This window comes from Pterocles gutturalis, unplaced genomic scaffold (genome assembly GCF_000699245.1).
Source record: "Pterocles gutturalis isolate BGI_N339 unplaced genomic scaffold, ASM69924v1 scaffold22329, whole genome shotgun sequence".
NCBI classification, from domain to species: domain Eukaryota; kingdom Metazoa; phylum Chordata; class Aves; order Pterocliformes; family Pteroclidae; genus Pterocles; species Pterocles gutturalis.
Window position 1 is genome coordinate 11,318 of NW_010133784.1, and position 18,693 is coordinate 30,010.

An 18,693-nucleotide genomic window follows, 5' to 3' on the forward strand; every position below is an offset into this window, starting at 1 on the left:
CAGTACCAGCCTCAGGCAAATGAAAGCATTTACAGCAGGAAATGTAGGTAGGGTGGCATCAGACATACACTTCCAACCTTCCCATCTCCTCCAAGAAGCAGAGACACCTAACAAATCCCTGTGATCTATGTTCAAAAGAACTACCTATGAAGTTAGAGACCCAATTGATATAGTCTAGTACAAACACCAGACTTCTTCCACAACTACAGTGACTAGCATGATCTACTAGAGAAAATACCATTCATAGGTAGGCAGCTGTACCCTTGACTGGGCACAGGGAAAAATGACAAGGTCAAAGACAGGTAAAACTTTTTAGTTTTATTAAAAGTTGGCAGTTGCAACACTCCTTTGCTAAGTTGGGAAAGTTTCTGTTGTTTGGTTGTGTGGTTTTGTTTCCTATTTTTATGTGCCACGGGGTATTTTGGGGTTATTGAGCTTTGAGAGCAAAAATAAGCAGCAACCACAAAGCAGTTATCAAGAAAGCAGGCTGAGCAAACAGTGTATCTTTTTGCCATGAGTCTTCCTTCCTCGGAATGACAGACCAGGCTTCAGCGATCCTGTCAGCTTGCATGAGACATAGGAAATGCCTGCCAGAAGCTGATTTCTGCTGGGTGTCTTAAATGGACATAATAATGCAATGTCTGCCAGCCTGCTGCCCCTGCAAAGCTGTGTTTTCTTTGTGATAAGCAATACTAGGGCAAAAGACTTTCAGGCTCATTAGCTCAGAACTGAAGAGAAGCTTTAGCTGTAAATTTATTTTTAGGCTGAAGAGATCTGAATAAGAATTCACAAGGATAAGGGACCTTACTAGATCTATGAATAGAATTTTTTAAGTTTTGAAGTTTACTTGCACTCAGAAACATCAGTCTGCAAAAGGAACAGTCTACGTGCAGAATCTGACATTAACTTGATTTTCAGCTCCTGCTTCAAGTTTAAGACTTAGAAGTTTGATACATACAGTCAGACAAAATATAAGAATTGATCATATAAACTGACCCTGTTGAATAATAATGTTTATTTCAGTTATAGCAAGCATAAGGTTTCTCTTATATTACTAAGGCACAAAAACAAGGACTGAGTATGTTGCTGGAGGTTAAAAAAGAAAAATAAAAACCTAAGCAAAATCACTTAAATCAATAGTTCAAGTAAATAACTCATGGGTCCTTTCCCTTCTCCTGCAAGATTCTTAATTGAAATACAGGTCAAATCAGCGGTACATGACGCTCTAGCTACTGCTTTGGAGACCTAAATGAAGGGAAATAATGGTCCTAGAGCAGAGTCTTGTGGAGAAATTATCAAAGGTCAAAATAAGGTGATAAAGACTGATATTCCTTCATGTTTTAAATACTGTGGGAAGAGACTTTTCCTGCATGGAAGCTCATATTGCTGTCATTGAGTTGTACTCACTTTCTGCATAGTGTTTCCATAGTTGTCTGCATTCTTCCCTTCCTTAACACTGATGGATTATAAAGGAGTGGATCAGGTTTCCAAGTGAGTCAATTTCTTTCCTTAAATATATGGCATTACTTGTATACATGAACAAGCAGTGAAAAGCTCTGGTAAAGAAGAAAGTCTAAAGTTTGTCTTGGGAAGACTTTGAAATATCTGAAGATACTGAAACACAACACAGGCTGAACGGTAGGTGACTAGCTGAGTTCCTCACAGTCAGTGACGTGACTCTGTCCCACTATCAGCTATGGCAGCAGGGAAAGGTTTAAGTTACAACCATAGACTGATTACTCTAAGCAGCACACACTAACATGGCATGTTCTATGCTATAATTTAGTAAAATATTACCATAATACAAGTGGAAAAATGTTAGTTTGTTAGTGCCCACTACAGAACTGAAGCTTACTACCCACCCTCACCCCCACCCACAAGCCATAGGACACCATTCTGGATCATATTGCTTTCTCTCAGTGAAATTATAAAATTCCTGTTTTCAGCAACTAATTTCAGTTGCCTGTCTTCTCGCTGGCAGATCATCTTCATTTTCCAGTCCTAGCAACTGCCTGAATTGCTTTGATCCACTCTGTACGCTCTGCAGATGAGGCTGCTTGCAAGTAATAGTGGATGTCATTTGCTGTGATGATTTCAAAGAGGATGTTGTCAACATCATACTTCTTGGCTACAGGGAAGAAATAAGGAAGTCAGCTATGAGAGAATAAAGTCTTGTATTTACAATGTTTCTTCCCTGACACACTGTAAGGGGATTTCCTCCCTTTCTACAGCTGTGCCTGATCAGGCCTTTGTAAGCAGGTTGCAAGATTGGGTCCATGAGATATATCTCTCTCTTGGAGAAACAACTCGTGAATTCTGCACATTTTACCTTCAAGAGTCTCTGGTTAATTAATCTCCAATCATGGAAGGATCTGCAATCCTGCAGACAGGTCATACTCCCCAAACCCTCCCGTGCCTTGCCAGCTACAAAAAAACCCACTGAAGCTCATGTCACATCCAGAATCTCTGGTTCTTTTCATATCTGCCAGCGCAGCCTACACAGGTTCCGAAATGCCAACAGACTTTCTTGCTGGGCATGGTAAGTCAAGACAGCAATGGAGAGACTAGTTACTAGAAGAATTACTGAACCATTGCACATAGATAGCTTTTGAGTAAAAACCGCTTGTGATTTCAGGTAGATTATAACAATGTACCAAAAACTTATTACACAGCTCATTCAATATGGTTCCTTACAGTCTGGCATATCTTCCACTGCCGTCACCACACAGCCTCTCAAGTGAATTGCTCCTAGTGGTTCTTCTCCCTGATGAAGACATTAAATCAAAATGAAATGCAACACTTCTGAAACTGTTCACATGTTAATATCTGGCTACAACTCCAGAACAGCAACAAAAACATTTGCTGACTTAGTATGTCACCTGGAAACCAGGACCTCAGTTTGTGTGTGTGATGTGAAGATGGGGAAGACTTGCAAATAAATAGGAAATCTCTTTGGGGATTTGGAATTCAGGATCTGCAGAGTATTTAGCACATCCTGAACAAAGGTACAAGAAGAATATAAGCCTTTTGCCAACTATAACTTTTCTTTTGATGTCACAGTGAATAGAAGAAGAAGAGTAGATCCTAGAAGTATTGTTACCAAGCAGCAGGAGCAGCTATACCTTTATTTACAATTTGGCCTCTTGTGCACTTCAGTACTGGGATAGTCAAAGAACAGGTGACGATTCATTTTTGTTGGCACAAATTTCAAAGAAGCAGTCCCTATAAGCTGACACACCTCAGCTCTTTGGGAGGGGATGCTAGGAGCAGGAAAGGTAAGCTGGGAATAGGGAGGTCAAAAACTCCTCAGTGTTGATCCTCCAGTACCTCTAGGTTGCCTCTCCCAAGGGGGACAGGCACGGCATAAAGCACCTGTAACCCACAACAACACTGCTCCTGCAGCAATGCAGGGTGAAATAAAACCTGTGGGCTGAATCTACCCGAATGCCAGCTTTTGCAGGCCAGGTTTTGCCCACAGCAATGCTCCTTCCTTTCTCAGGGCAGGGGTTGGCCCATTAGAATTACACAAGAAATGGAATGCCATGTCTCAGCCTGACACAGAAAATACCTCAATTATAAACTGCAAAATGAATGTATTGTGTTCATTTGCAATTATGACCTCACTAATTTTAATCAAGTGAGAGCACACATTAATTCTAATTAATCACAGATAAGAGATGAGAGCACAGTTCAGTGTTGCCTGTTCCCAGGTCTGGGTGGCACTTGCCACCTGACTTGGCAGCCCCAGAAACCATCCTGCAGTCTGCTTTTCCATAGGATGGCCAGGCCGTGTGAGCACAAACAGCCCTGCTGTCCTGCTTGGTCTTCCCTGTCACACATTCCCATGGAAATACTCCATTCAGATATTTCTACAAGGCATTGACTTTAAAAAAAAACAGGGAAATAAAGTAAATGTCTCTTACTCCAGCAGGATCATAGTAGTGAAGATATGCGGGGTCCTCTCTTAAAACAAATTTTCTCACTTTCCAGTTCTTCCTCCGATGTCCCTAGGAAAATTCAAAAACAGGAATGTCATGAACTGCTTTGCCTGCAAGTGCTTATAGTCAGCTTACCTACACATGAGAGAACAGAATGCGTTAGAAGGAGAAAGCTGACTATTTTGGACAAGAAATATTCACTGAAGTAGGACTTGAATGTGGCCTTTCTGCATCCCACTGTTTTGCACAACAACTGGGCCATCACACTGGTTTATCTTTATTTTTAATACAAAGCAGAACAGCTTCAACATGGGAGATTCCCCTACACATTTCGCATAGTCTGGTAGTTATGACATTCACATGAGGTCTGTGAGAACTGTCTTGAAATGCGTGCCAGAAAACATGGCTGCAAAATGTCTTGCAGGAAGGTACCTTGAACTACTGGGCAATAATGTGCTGAAGGTCCTTCTCTCCCTGCAGAGACAACAACCAACAACAAAAAAGAATTATCTGGCTTCAGGCACCCTGGAGAGGGTTCGCTGCTGAGACGCTCAAGCAGAAATAACACAATGCCTCATTGCCCACTGTCAACACTGAAATGATGGGTGGGGAAGAATCTAGATCTGATGAAAGCATTCTCAGCAGAAACAGTGACACTTCCAAGCAATGATCCACAGCTCCCTGAGGGTGACCAAATCCAGACTAACACTGGTGAAAGACGGTCATGAATCACTTCCTCACAGCGTTTCAAAATATTAGTATCTCAATTAGCTGCGCTGTTTGCAAGGAAGCTCTTACTAACTAGGAAGACCTGAATATGACAGTGTAAAAGTTAGCAGAAGGATGTGTATCTAATTTCACAGAATGGTTTGGGTTGGCAGGAACTTTAGAGGTCATCTAGTTCCAACCCCCCTGCCATGGGCAGCGACACCCTCCACTAGACCAGGTTGCTCAAAGCCTCATCCAGCCTGGCCTTGAACACCTCCAGGGATGGGGCATCCACAGCTTCTCTGGGCAACCTGTTCCAGTGTCTCACCACCCCCACAGGGAAAAAAGTCTTCCTAATATCTAATCTAAATCTACCCTCTTTCAGTTTAAAACTGTTACCCCTCATCCTATCACTACAGTCCCTGATCAAGAGCACCTCCCCATCTTTCCTGTAGGCCCCCTTTAAGTACCGGACGGCTGCTGTAAGATGACAGGATGGTACATGTGCAATACTGACCTGTTTCAGCAAACATCCTTGTTTGACTACTATGCCTCTGAATTCTTCTTTCAGGACCACATCATCATCGCTAGAATTTCCCTCACAGAAAAACCCACTGTCTGGCTGCATGACCACAAGAGAAAATTCAGAAGTTACACAGCTGCTACAGGCTTATGTACATGTACAAATCTGGCTTCTGTTTGGCTTCCCTCCACCCTGTTTTTTTCCACCCAAAAAATCAACCCTTTTACTGGAAAAATCTCCCAGTGAAGTTGAGGAGCTCTTGAAGTCACCCTGGAAGCATTTCAGTGTGAGGTAGGACTACACCACTGGGTACTGGGGCATCTGAAGAGAGCTGGAGCATCAGTGTCTCCTTTCCCTGTGATTCTTGATGTCACATTTCCTCCATGATGGACAGGTTTCCTCAATCCCATGATGTCACAGGTTTTTAAATGCAGAGAAAGCAGTTCATATGAAGCAATGCCAGCACAGCCAATATACTCCAGGCTGGCCATCCCTGCATGCAACAGACCCTTCCTCTTCCTCCATCCATGACAACTATATAGAATTTTGAAAGAAGAAAAATGCTCCATCTAAGCTGTCTTCTCCAACAACAAGAACTGGCCCTAGTTTTTTAAATTCACAATTTTCTATAGCTGTGATGTATGCAGTGAGCATATATTGTCTCAGTACCCATGCATCACATCCATTCCACACCAGATAAATTGTGATGCTAATTACTGAACCCTACACTGTTCAAATGATGTAAATGTGGGTAACCATTTATGTGGCTTAGTAAATATCTGTGCTGCCTACTTGTATGACAGCAAGTCAGACATTGACCTGCTGTGACCTCCTCGTACCACAGTGGTATTGAATCAAACTAGAAACAAGCTGAAAGAGATCAGAGTGCACATGGGCTGCTAGGAGAAGTGTCACAGATAGCCAGGATCTGTGGTGGCCACGAGGCTGCCTTCACCAATTAAGTAATGGGAGAATAATTTTGTTGAAGTCAAGCAATTCTATGTGGTAAATATAAACAGAATTATAATATTCAAGCATTTTTACTTGACAGAAGGCATACTTTTTTATTAGTATAAGTTCATAAGCCAAGCACCTTCAAAAACAGTATGTGACTGTGACAGTGATCTTGCAAGTTCTTCAAATCAATCCACACAATACAAAGCAATAAATTGAAAAAGTTGGGTAAGCTAACTAGGACAGGTGTTACTGAGGGATATTAAAAACTTTTGCTTCTTCACTCATAGGCAAGCTGTGTGTGCGTGTGTGCACACGCACTGAGTCAGATTTGATGACTCTGCACAAAAAAAGGTTTCTAGCTTGTGCCACTCTGAGAAGCCCCATGATAATGAATTACTCTCTTCCCTTCCACTGAATCATCAGGGAACTGGTGGCTAAATTCTGGTCATTGCTAAAATTATCAGGAACAAAGTCTAAATTAAAAAGAACCCAGCTTAGTCTCAGCACTGAGTTCACACTTAGAAGGGTGCCAGAAAAAAGATGTCCTGCTTACAAATATTAAAGTAATACAGTTCATTGAGTATCATGTGGAGAAAGACAGTTAACATGTATCTCTCCATTTCTGTACAATTTTTCCTCCAGGATTTAAGAAATCCAACAAGAAGCCCGAGAAAAGCAGAGCATCAGCAAGTCTAGGACAATAAAAAAAACAGACTACATCACTCACGAAGTAATAGTAGGCATCGCTGAGATCTAAAAAGGGGGTGTCTGACAGTCCCTCGGCAGCAGCCTTGGACGTATCCCCTGCAGGCTGTAGGTAGCCTTCACTCAAGAGGGAAGAGGCAAGCATGAGACCTTCTTTGCGATTTCGGATGGAGTTGCTAGACACCAGCCAATCAATCACAGAGGTGCCTGGTTACAAAGGAACAAACAATATCAGCCACAAACCAAGACAGACATGAAGAAGCCTAAAAAATACACAGGCAACACGCCTACTCCATCTATTCATCAATCTCTTGAAAGATGGTCTTAGTGACAATGCAGAGAGCTAATCTGGAAAGGAGCCTGGGTCATCCAGTGAGGTGCAGCCAATCCGACTGATGGATCTTGAACACTGTACCTGAGAGAGAAGAGAGCTTGGAGGGGATGGAGGGCTGAGCTGGGAAGCCTCAGGGACATGGACTGGGGAAGTACAAAGGACAGCCAAGCCTGGAGAAGGCAGTCTTCAAGGCTGCTATGTTACTGACACGGTGCTGTCAAAACAGGGTGACTTTCGACTCCAGCACTCACAGATTTGACTTGGAGCAGGTCAGGAATTACAATGTGACACAGTTTGTTGATGAAAAATTCAGAAAGGAATAATTCTTCTGGAGTTAAGTGTTTGATGCAACTTTCTACAAAGATCACTTTGATCTTTCTGGCACTAGTTAAATTTCTTCCTCCTCTGATGTTTACCGTGGCCATAACTGAACACTTTTTCAAGCTTCATCCTTTGACCACCTCTTTTGTTGGTCAAGAAAACATCTGCCAGGTTTTCTTCTCAAACTTCTCTGTGCTCTATAGAGCTATTATTTTTTCTATCATTAACCTCTCGGCCTTTTGCTCCCTTTATTGTAAGGGACAAGAGCTCCTTACCTGTAAAGCAGTGATTGAACACTTTTTTATCTTTTTCCAACTTCAACTCCTTTATTCCCTTCTCAGGATCTTTCATGGAGAGGTACAAAGCACTGTGCATGAAAACAACCAGAGAAACTGTCAGCAAATAAAAAGCTTTAGCTAGTTTGTACAATAATATAATTGTCATTCACGAGGTCTCCATGTTTGGCTGACATACTGCAGAGCTATAGCACAGCTTAGTTTAATCTCCTGAAAAATTTACATTGCAAAGCCTGGAGGCCTCACTTACATCACTGTCACAGCTGCAGGAGCAGAGCGGGGAGCCGCACAAATGGCTCACCACACCTCCATTATTTGAGAATGGAGCAAGTTGTGGTCACTGCAGTGTGAAGAGAGGAACACCCACTGCTGAGGCACCTTCACAGGGCCCCACAGCCTCGGTGCCGACAGGGGAGCTGACTGCTTTGCTGTGTTCCCCCAGAGGTCCTGTGACATCTCCAAAGCCTGCATGCTCTCAGAGGCCCTAAGTGACCTCAGTGACCCCAGTCTGACTTCCTTCCTCCCACCCACTTTTCACTTGCTCAGAACTCTAATTCCTTGGAGCTCTGGAATGACAAGAAGGATGAATTAAATGTCATGGGTTAAGTCCTTTGGCCTGTTAGTCAGGGTGATCCTCTGCTGAAGCCCATGAAGTCAGATTTAGTTGGATCTTGGCTTTGTGCAGTTTTACTGTCCTCTGAGGAGCACTGCAGGCTCATTTATATCTTGGTATTTACTGCTCAGAGGCAAAAAATAAGTTGTCCTTAATTTTTTAAAGTACTGACAAACAGGTGACTTCCTATGTGTGCCCTTTATCTCTTCTCCCTTTGCCAGTTCAAGTTCTCTGGCAGTAAACACTCTCCCCTCACTATCCAAAAACTAGGCTAGCATCAGCATTTCTCTGGAGAGCAAATGAAAGGTTTAAAATATTTTTGCAATAGATTACAAATTATATAAAAATGCCTCTCCTGGAAGAATCACACTTTGGCTGGGGTCTCCTTTTACACTGCAGTGTCCTCTGAAATCTCCTTATCAGCAAAATACTTTGATAAATAAGTATGTTTGGGTAAAGGATGATATATTAAAAATTATCTTCCCAGTTCTGATTGCTTGCTCATTTTTGCCATATTGTACACTCTGAAACTTAGTCATGCAGAAAGGACTCTGAGGAAAACCAGAGAGGTAACATGGACAGACATGCTCATGGTTTTTCCAGACTGAGGTTGCATATCTGGCACACCGCCTGTGGATGGAAGTAAATGAGGGAGCAGAGCTATGTGAACAAACCTCAGGTTGATTGTTTCAGGCAGTCTGATAGATCTTCTTGTGGATTTTCTGGCAAACCTTTGGCCTCCATCTATGCAATGAATTGCTTTCTTGATATCCCGTACCCAGGCATCTCTCTCCTCCAGGTAGGCAGCTTGAAAAAAGTGGTCCTGCTGCTTGGCCACAGTGACCTTGAAGACGAACTGGAACAATAAATTAAGGTTTTTTTTAAAGTTACTTTGGTGTAGCCAGTTGGGCACAATTAACCTGGTACCACCATGACATACTTGTGCCTAAGGAACTATGGAAAGTGCCTTGGAGCCACAGCTAAATTAAAAAAAGCTCTGAAGAAAAACATCAACAAGCAGCACAGGTAACTGATACCTTTTGTTATTTCACTGTGAGTGATTGTGACACTGTTGGTATAGCCAAGGCGAGTGGCACTGATAGAGCTGCTGATTTTAACTTTTGCTGGGAAGTTCAACACAGCTGAAAGGCTGAAATGTCTAGTCCCTGCAGGCTTACCGTGGGTATAAATTCGTCTTAATGTTTATAGAGATGTGATCAACCTGAAGGAGGAAAAAAAACCCGCATCACATTGCTCTGCTACTGATTCACAAGGGGAGAAAAAGTCACAGTCACATGGCTGAACACATTTGCAACCTAGGAAACCTTTAAGGTCGTGGTAGGGAGGTAATAAATCCAAACCTTGGCTACACCTTATGACCACTACCTATCTAAACCCAGTAGCAACAATGGAAAGACTGTCTTTCCCAAAAACGAGAAAAGATCTCTTAAAGGTAGTTCTAAGCAGAAAAAATTAACACCAACCTGAAAAAAAAAAAAAACAACTCACAAATTCACACTGTTTGATCTTGTTTTCATCCAGTGATTTTTTTGGGTGGAAAATCTGGATCTTATTACTCAGTCAAGAGGGTTTCCACTTCCTCTAAACCATAGTTCCCTATAAGTGGAACTGTAATTTGTTCCATAGTTCTATGAGAATAAATACAACAGGTTCTGACTCAGCAGGCATCTAAAAGTGACAGGCTAATCAGCAAGAAAACAGCATGGTTTTATGAGGGCAAGTAGAGGCTATTGTCAAAGAGCAGAGAGCAGTGAATCTACAGCAAGAAAATCAAAACACTGAATGAGTCTACTGAAGCCCACATTTGCAAATGGCACATTTCTGAACATCCCTAATACACACCTTCCAGATTGTTGCCAATGGGAAAAATTCTGACACCCTGAAATTGTGCAGAAGTCCCACTGCCTTTCATGGAAGACAGATTTCAAACTAAGAAAGTAGCGGGTCCTCAAAAATCCATTTCAGACAGAAAAGTAACCACTTTGTATCTGACACCATTCATATTTGCAGCAACACCCATCTCTTCAATTATGCAGTAAAGAACTACATCCTGAAAATCAATGTACGGTGCATGTGAAAAGCAAACAGGCAGATCTCTCCCAATCCCAATATCCAAGGGTCATGTTAACACACCAGATTAACAGGAAAGCCATGGGGAAAACAGCGAAAGCACAAGTATAGCAGAATTAACATCAGATTAAGCAATGGTCAAACTTCAGACAAAGAACACCAAACAATGGTGAATGCATTTTGAAATAAAATCTCAAAAAAAACCCCAGTTGCAGCCTCTTCTGAACAGGCTACATCTCTGTTTAAGGTTGCTTCCTTTCCCCTCAGCACCTGCTTTTTGTAATCAATTTAGTAAACAAAGTGTGTTGGTGATGTGCCCTGAGGTTTCAAGCTAGGCCCTGATGCAGATAGACAAGCAGATTAAAAAAGCTGAAATCTCACCAGATGAATATAAAAAGCTGCTCATGACTCAACAGTCCCTGCTCCAAACTGGTCCCAAGCCAGTGAGACTGGACTTAAAACTGACGTAATGAGAATTTTCCCACTTTTCACCCTATATAACTCCTGTCCCAAAAATATACTTTCATTTCTAGCCATATGAAGTAAATGTACGCCAGCCACTAAGAACCAGAGTAATTCCTGTAAGAGGAAGAACTGTATGTTTTGGCACATAAGCAATGAGAAGGCAGGATGGAATGCAGGGACTTTGGATTCAGCAGTATAGTAAAGCTGCAAAATGTAAGATACAAAAATTGAGATACTACATTTTAAAGGAATACACATAAGAATTTTGGTTTAATCATACTGGGCAGTAACTACTTGTAAGAACAATCCCAATGATGGCATTTCTCATATGAAAGAGCGTGTTGCAGTTTTGACTAACAGTGCAAATTTTAAGAGAAAATACGTCTCCAGGGCCGTTGGTTTACAGACTTGCGGAATGATCTCACCAACTCAACACGGAGGATCTGCTCCAACACCTGCTGAAGTCATTTGGATCACTTCCACTTGACTCCAACAAACTCTGCACAGATCATACTTATGAAAAGGTGTTTTGGGCACCTCAAACCCCAGGTCTGAGATCCTTCCTTTTTTCTCTATTGTTCCTCAGAAATGGCCCCAGCAACTAAAATGAAACATAATGTAAAACTCATTATCCAAACCCATAATGTAAAATCAAGCCTAATGTAAATCTCATTGCAGTCAAAGGAACGACCCTCAAAGACTTCATCACCCTTCAATACAGACGCAATGCATCTTCTGCAAACTGGTACATCCTCAAGCAACCCTTTGAGCAGGTGAGGATCTCTTTCACTCTGCCTTCAGCAGATATAAGACACTTCAGACTTCACTGCCTATTTTTGAGAATGCACACACACTGGTGAATTATCTTTTCATTATTGTTAAATGTGTTACTATTACTGACATTTCCAAGCAACTACTATAGGCCAATACTGGTGTCAGTGCCTCTGTGGAAATTTAAAACAAACAAACAAACAACCTAACAAAATAAAACCAGGAAACAAATGCTTTGTGAGAAAAAAACTTAATTTCTACCATTATAATGTAGGATCTGTGATACTCTTGAACATACCCTTCTCCTCATGCATTATACCTCACGTATAGAATAAGGAGTGCTGTGCTGAGGCTTGTTGGATAATGTAGGAAACATGGTTGCAAATCAGCAGAATTAGAACCAAATGTGTGCAGATATACCTAATTTCTGTTCCTTTATCTGGTTATTTCATGTTCCTGCCCCATGCTCTAGTCCACTAATTATGCCTCAACTTTATTATTCATGGTTTGCAAAAGATGTAAAGCTAAGTGCTGTAACAAAGAACTCCCAGCTGGTGTCCAGGCAACGCACTGGAACACAACCATGCTGCCTGAAGCAAGTCAGATCTGAAGCTGCAGGGGTTAAAAAGTAAGTTTTGCCCAGCCATACCCAAGGGTGGCTTGGGCAGGAGCTGTTAGCAATAAGAAGGAGTAAATGGGCTTGACCAGCAGTCAATCTCAAACTGTTCTGAATCAGTTGGACAATCGCCCTTGCCAGCTCAGGATCAAAAAACCTATGGTGGGCATGGGGTGGGAATGCATGATCATGCAATTCTCCTTCCAGGCATGATAAGAGTCTCCTTCTGTGGACAACTCCCAGTACCTAGAGAGAGCTAGGAAGGGCAGGTAGCGCTTGATGATCCTGCTCTGGGTGGGATTTCCAAGGTAATGGCCATCTAAAACATTTTGTTCCCAGGAGAAGCAGCCATCTACAACTTCTTTGACTCAGCACAGGATTAACAGCAATCGTTATTCTCTCTCTGCCCCATCCTTTCATTGTACTGTCTCAAAGAGAGCTATTAAGGCAAGAACCCCTTTTTTTTAATCAAAGGCAAGTCTAAAAAGACTCCATAAGAATCTACATTTTTTTTTTCCCATATAAATATGGGGTCTGCACAAAGAAGAAAAAAAGAAACAATAAAAGAAAGAAGAAAGAAAAGAAGAAAGGAAGGAAAAAGGAAAGCCAGCAGGTCCAAACCTGATACCAAGGAACCTGACTCCACTTACCAGAAAACCCAAGGACAGGTATAATTCTCCTCACTTTACTCATATGAGAAAGTGAAGCTTGCTCTCTCACATTTTATTTCTATTTTTCTAATGCTCTCAGAGTACTCTATCTTTAGTCAGGTATTCTTGTGGTAAATTTCTTTAAACTGTAATTGGATCATCTGACAGATTCTGGGGGACCCCTTTGTTAGAGGAATTCCTGGGGTATAATGACTTTTTGATGAAACTGAGTTGCTGAAATAACAAATTACTGACTAAAGATATGATTCTTTGCTCATACTAGAAATCCTGTTTTACCAGCAGCTATTTTTCAGGAACTCTATAAAAAATATATATGCTTGTACATTTATCTTTCTGTATCTTATTTTCTGTCAAATAAGACTCTGAATTTGTGAATATAGCGATCTGTGTGTTCCACTGGGAATTGGGACCTCAGTACGTGCACTTGCTGCCCTCGACCTTAGAGATCCCAAATGTGTAGGCAACATTTGAACTACTTTCTCTGAATCAGTTTCAGTTTTTGATCTCTCTCTCGCCGACTGTAGATATTACTCTTAGTCACTTGCAAAAGCCCTACAAGTAACAATGCAGTGTGTGATTAATACAGATTGCATGAATGTGAAGTGTGTGGGGTCAGGTAGTCACCAAATGATAATAAAAAGGTTTAGAATTACAGCGTTACTTTGGCATTTGTGTCACAGTATTTCTCTCCTTCCTGTCTGAGCAAGCCAGTTGCTGCTCTTTGACTGCTCTTTGACTGCTTCCACTGCTCATGAAATAGTTTCTCACACCTTTATTCTGTGGCAGCTAGATTTATATTTAATACAGGAGTTGCACCATTCAGCTGCTCAGTGTCCTCACAATAATATAATTTAGCTCTGCTTTGACAGACAACAAGATTAAAAAAAAAAAAAAAATCACTTTCTGAATTGCTCTTCTTCAAATATCCTGAATTATTCCTAAGCAGTCATGCTTTTCTAATACTACAGAAGTCCAAGCTTTTTTGTGACCTCCTAAGACAAGTGCGAGTCGCCACTAGGATGAGTGTAAGGAATTTGTAACCACCAGCCTTTTGCACCTTCAGTGCCTCCAGGAGTATAAGTTCTTATAACAGTGATTGACATTATAAACTACTTACCATTCTTTTGCCAAAGTCTTGGCATGGGCTGTTAATAGTGCTTCCTTTTAGTGGGACCATTCCTTTGGGGCTGTTGTCAGCCTTCCGTTTGTAGAATTCAATTCCATCTTCTAAGAGCACAACCCACACTGGCTTCCAGGTATTAAACATGCTGCCCTGCATAAAGAAACCACTGTGTCTATAACGTTCAATAAATCACTCTTCACATGGTAACCACTGAAGATATGACGTTCCAGGGAGTGTCTGACTGATGCTAATATAACTATAGTTAGTGTCCCAAGGGAACATACCACAACTGCACCCATCTTACTCTGCAGTTAAAAAACACTGTTATTCTTCTGACCACCATTAATTTCCCTTGTAGTTAGCCCAGCCACGAGTTTTTCCAAATCCCATTGCCTGCCCTAGCAGGTGTTTCTTTTCAGTATCAGTTAATCCCAATCACTGTCTTCAGAATGACACAGTGGCAATATTATGAATAGTCCTCAAAATTTCTGGATGTAACTGGCATATTAGGACTGTCTCATTAACTTGGGTATCCTGTGCTATATTTAGGACTTGATGCTACAATATAGTCAGTCATTGAGGCTTGGCTGCCTGGTAACAACACACACATCTCAGAGGATTTCTAGACATACAAGAACAAACTGTAAGAGTACAGCATAGTTTAAGGGTCTGAGGCTGCAGATCTCCAGCTACTGTGGTGAAGAATTGAAGTGCTTCATTTAATCTTTTAAAGCTTTTACTTCCTATTCCTGAAACACAGCTGTTAGATGCAAGAAATACAGAGAAAAAAGACAGGGTCAGATCCTACATATAGTGAAACACACAGCAAAACTTTTAGGGTCTCAGAGGGGAACAACCTGTTTCTCTGTGTTGAGCACAATTAACCACTAGACTTAATAAGATTGTTGCATTCTAGCTGGATGACCTCTCTGATCCTGCCTGCAACCCGTTTCAAAAGTGGTGACAATCCCAGATACCCAAGTGACTTACTGCTCAGCCAAGCAAACATTTAGATATGCTGAATACCAGCAGTTCCTCTGAAGAGTTACCAAAGCACATTCAACATTTGTGGGCGTCAAATCAGAGGCCATCCTTCAAAAATATTACCTTCCCTTGTTCTTTCTGTTACAGAGAGAGACCTAAATTTATTCTCCTGCTGCTACAACTCCACCCACAGCATCCATGTCCTCAGACCATGGTGGCTGAGCAGTGCTAGAACTGCAGACAGAAGCAAGGCAGCCACCATTGTGCTGTGAAAATGGCTTGTTTTGATTTGTTAAACCTGAGAGCTGGGCAGAGTTAGTTATATTTGCACTTTTTATTTCTGTAGAAGTGAATGGGACAGAGACACGCTACATCTTTTCTTTATTATTATTCCTTTTAATTATTCCTACACTTTAAAAACAGATGCAACTTCCTTATGGTAAAACAACTTCTTTTTATAACATATGCAGCACTACAAGATCAGAAAATTAGCTGTTTCTTAGGCTCATAAAATTATACAAGGTCCCCAAACTATACAAAGAGATGTTTAAGCTGACCTAATCAACACTGAAATCTGAATCCTCATTTACTGGAGGTCACATTGTCCCAGCTAAAGCACTGACCCCCAAGCTCAGCACTGTTACCCTGCCTAATGTAAATATCAAGAGGAGAAAGTCAGTGACAAATGGCCTTCACCCTCTGCAAAGAGAGCCGTGGCTGCATGGATGATTCCTTTGGGAGGTCAAATCCTTGGTTTCACTTTACAGGCATAAAGGAGAGGGGGAGAGTACATAATTAGCAGGTAAGGTTCATCAGGAGCATGCTTGTCCTTGGCTGGAAACTCTGGTTGTGGAATTCATAGCAGCCTCACTGATGTATCAAACAGCTGGTACCCAGCTGATCTGTATTTTCTTCTCCCTTTGCCCTCCAGCCCTTCCTCTAGCACACTGCTGCTCCTCACCACCAGCATAAGCTGACTTCTGTAAGGACAAAGCCACCTACAAGGATGTAGGAAATGGGCACAATTTCCACTTCCCTGTTGCCATGGCAACAGCACCCAGCAGCAACTTTAGTAGTACTTGCATAGAGAGACTTTTTGGGGACCCACAGGAATGTGAGGGACTGACACTGGCACATCTGTATGCATCTTTTCCCTGGCATACCCAGCCAGGCATGCAGTTTGGGATTGTCCCAGTGTCTAAGTTTCTGGCTGTTCCCCTGTCATGGAGGAATATAGATTGTAAGTCACTTGCTCTATCTATCAGGCCACTGGAACTAGAGATCTGCAATCTGCACAGCATGAACCTGGCTCTCTCCTTCCTCATGACTGCATCACTGCAGCTTTCAATTACTTTATGAACTTACCTCCTTTCAGTGTCAGTGGAAAAATACTGAGTGGCCTCTTCACAACACTGGTCCCAGCCTAGAGATCCCTCCAGCCAGATGTTCTAATGAGGGAAATTCTCATTTTGATAAGCAGAGACAGCACAGGAGAGAGCACCTCTTTTGCTCCAGGACTCACACTGTTTAGTCAGGCAGCTTTAAGCCACACTGATCTCACTAATGATTTAAATGAAAGTCAAGGCCTCATCCTAAAAAGACTCCAGAGCAGAGGTTGCTGTGGGGCAGCGACTGCCTTCCCAAAAAATGGAAGTGCCCACAGCTCCACACATTGTCACTAGGCCAAGGTGATCCAGCCTCTTTAATCTCACTATGCTTCCCTGACCCTTAATTCAGCCATTAAGTGCAATTGAATAGGCTGTGGCCAGCTGTTACCTGTTTTGTCAGGCTTACACTAAGGGCATGAGGTTATATAATAAAAATACAGGTCTTTTGATCCAAAGATACATCTGAGATATGTGCAAAATGCCTTATGTAGGATTCTGACAAGGTATAACTGCTGGCAAGTACCTCTATAATCACTAACACGCCATTGTTTCACTGCTTAAGGAAATCTGTTCATTTGCCTTTTCTTTTTGGAAAAAATGATCCTTTTTTTAAAAACTGAAACCAACCTATGTTTCCCTACCCCTCCCCAACCTGTTCAGAGTTATCTTCTTCCTTCACTCAGTCCAAAACTGCCAACTTACCTTCTTCACCAAGTAGCCCTCCCTTATGCGCATCGGTTCTCGCTCCATGTCTCAGGCAATCTTGCTCTCAGGTCTATCAGTGCTGGCAGTTAAGTTCTTCTGGCAGCAAAGTCTGTGGGCTGGCGTTTTTACAGTACAGCTGTGTCACTTTCACAAGTTCCTCTGCCTGCTAATCACATGAAAACAAGACCATTTCCTCCTACAAAGTGCAAGATAGGGAAATGCAGAAGCACATGCGTATTTATAGTTTTCCTTTGACAGAACAGGCAGCAGCCTGACAAAATGCTCAACTCTGTCAAATACAGCCAGCCTTAGTGACAGAGTCCTGGGGAATCACATGAGCATTTTAGTGCCCAATCCCAAGAAATCAGGCCTAGTCTGCAAATACAGGAACTCTAGCGAAACAACAAACAGGGTGGCATACTGTGTTGCTACTTGGTGCATGCCAAAAGGATCTCAGAGACAGGTTTCCAACTCACCAGTTCTGCCATTTCATCCCATCTTTGGAGTCTGACTGCCAGTGGTGAACACTTGGGGTCTGGCAGCGAGCTAGAGAGCCCTGGCTTGGTCAATGACGATGCGCCCCCTGCTGATACAGGAAACTTATCAGACTTGATCAGGTTTTGGGGTTTGGTGCTGAGGCCTTCCAAAGAGGTTAGCTGTCAAACAGGCACAAATGGATTAGCCCGGTGTATTACATGAAGCACTGCAAAATGTTACTTTCTATGAGCGCCTTTACTTGCTGCAGAGCTCATTTGCCTATATTTGGTAAAAGATAAGGCAAAACCAAAATTTTCTAAAAGCTTATATATACCAGAGTCATAACCCCTCTACCCCATACAGAAGGAAGGGTGGTAGTATACAGGATGCAATAAGGAGGCTGCTGCATTGCCAAGAGCAAAGTATTCTCCCATGCACAAGACTCCAGATCACATTTACACCTGAGCCCATTCAGATAAGGGTTGAGCCCAGGTTTACTCCGTCTGTCACCTCTGCCGCTTGTAAAGATCCCCAGACAGGAACTTTTTCCTGCAGACAGAAATTCCAGCTCTCCATTTGACTCTGTTTGTCTCAGCCTGTCCTCAGAAGCATACAGAAGTCTGACAAGGTCTGTGATAGAGGATCAGGTTAGAAGAGCCCTCAGAGATTTTTTTTCTAGCCATGCCTCACTGATGCCTTTATAGAGGTTCTCCCACAGATGAGACTCTGCTCCTTCCCTGGTTACCTGTACTAGTGCTTCACTATTCCAACTGCTTAATGCTTCTCCTCACAGTCTGAATTGAGATTTTCCTTTCCAGACCCTTGTCAACTAGCTGCGGCCTAAATGACCCCTGCAGTCTCATCTTCAGGCAGAGCACCTGTCTGTACCAGCAATCTCAGGCTATACACTTTGAAGTGCATTCGGCTGAAAACAGATCTTTTTGTAATGATTTTACATATTATTAGGTTGTTTGGGTTTTGTTTCTAGAACACACACTGTCTCAGTA

At 42.1% G+C, this 18,693-nt stretch overlaps 1 protein-coding gene across 1 annotated transcript; it reads right to left on the bottom strand.

Annotated features, from left to right (window-relative positions):
- Positions 1-1,876: 1,876 nt before the first annotated feature.
- PLEK (pleckstrin) lies at positions 1,877-17,309 on the bottom strand. The gene is made up of 9 exons (XM_010081377.1): positions 17,207-17,309; positions 14,127-14,282; positions 9,070-9,251; positions 7,762-7,853; positions 6,854-7,038; positions 5,164-5,268; positions 3,924-4,007; positions 2,695-2,764; positions 1,877-2,128 (listed from the first exon to the last, which is right to left on the bottom strand). The coding sequence occupies exons 1-9, from the start codon at positions 17,252-17,254 to the stop codon at positions 1,989-1,991; spliced, it is 1,062 nt and encodes a 353-aa protein (XP_010079679.1). The 5' UTR covers positions 17,255-17,309; the 3' UTR covers positions 1,877-1,988.
- Between the last annotated feature and the right edge of the window lie 1,384 nt (positions 17,310-18,693).

Bases quoted from the DNA above. Each gene is read 5' to 3' on its own strand.
- PLEK (XM_010081377.1), bottom strand. From the start codon at position 17,254: ATGGAGCGAGAACCGATGCGCATAAGGGAGGGCTACTTGGTGAAGAAG. The intron at 14,283-17,206 runs GTAAGTTGGCAG...TTCTTTATGCAG, and splicing joins AGGGCTACTTGGTGAAGAAG to GGCAGCATGTTTAATACCTG. The intron at 5,269-6,853 runs GTGAGTGATGTA...GTGGTCATGCAG, and splicing joins GCGATGCCTACTATTACTTC to CCAGACAGTGGGTTTTTCTG.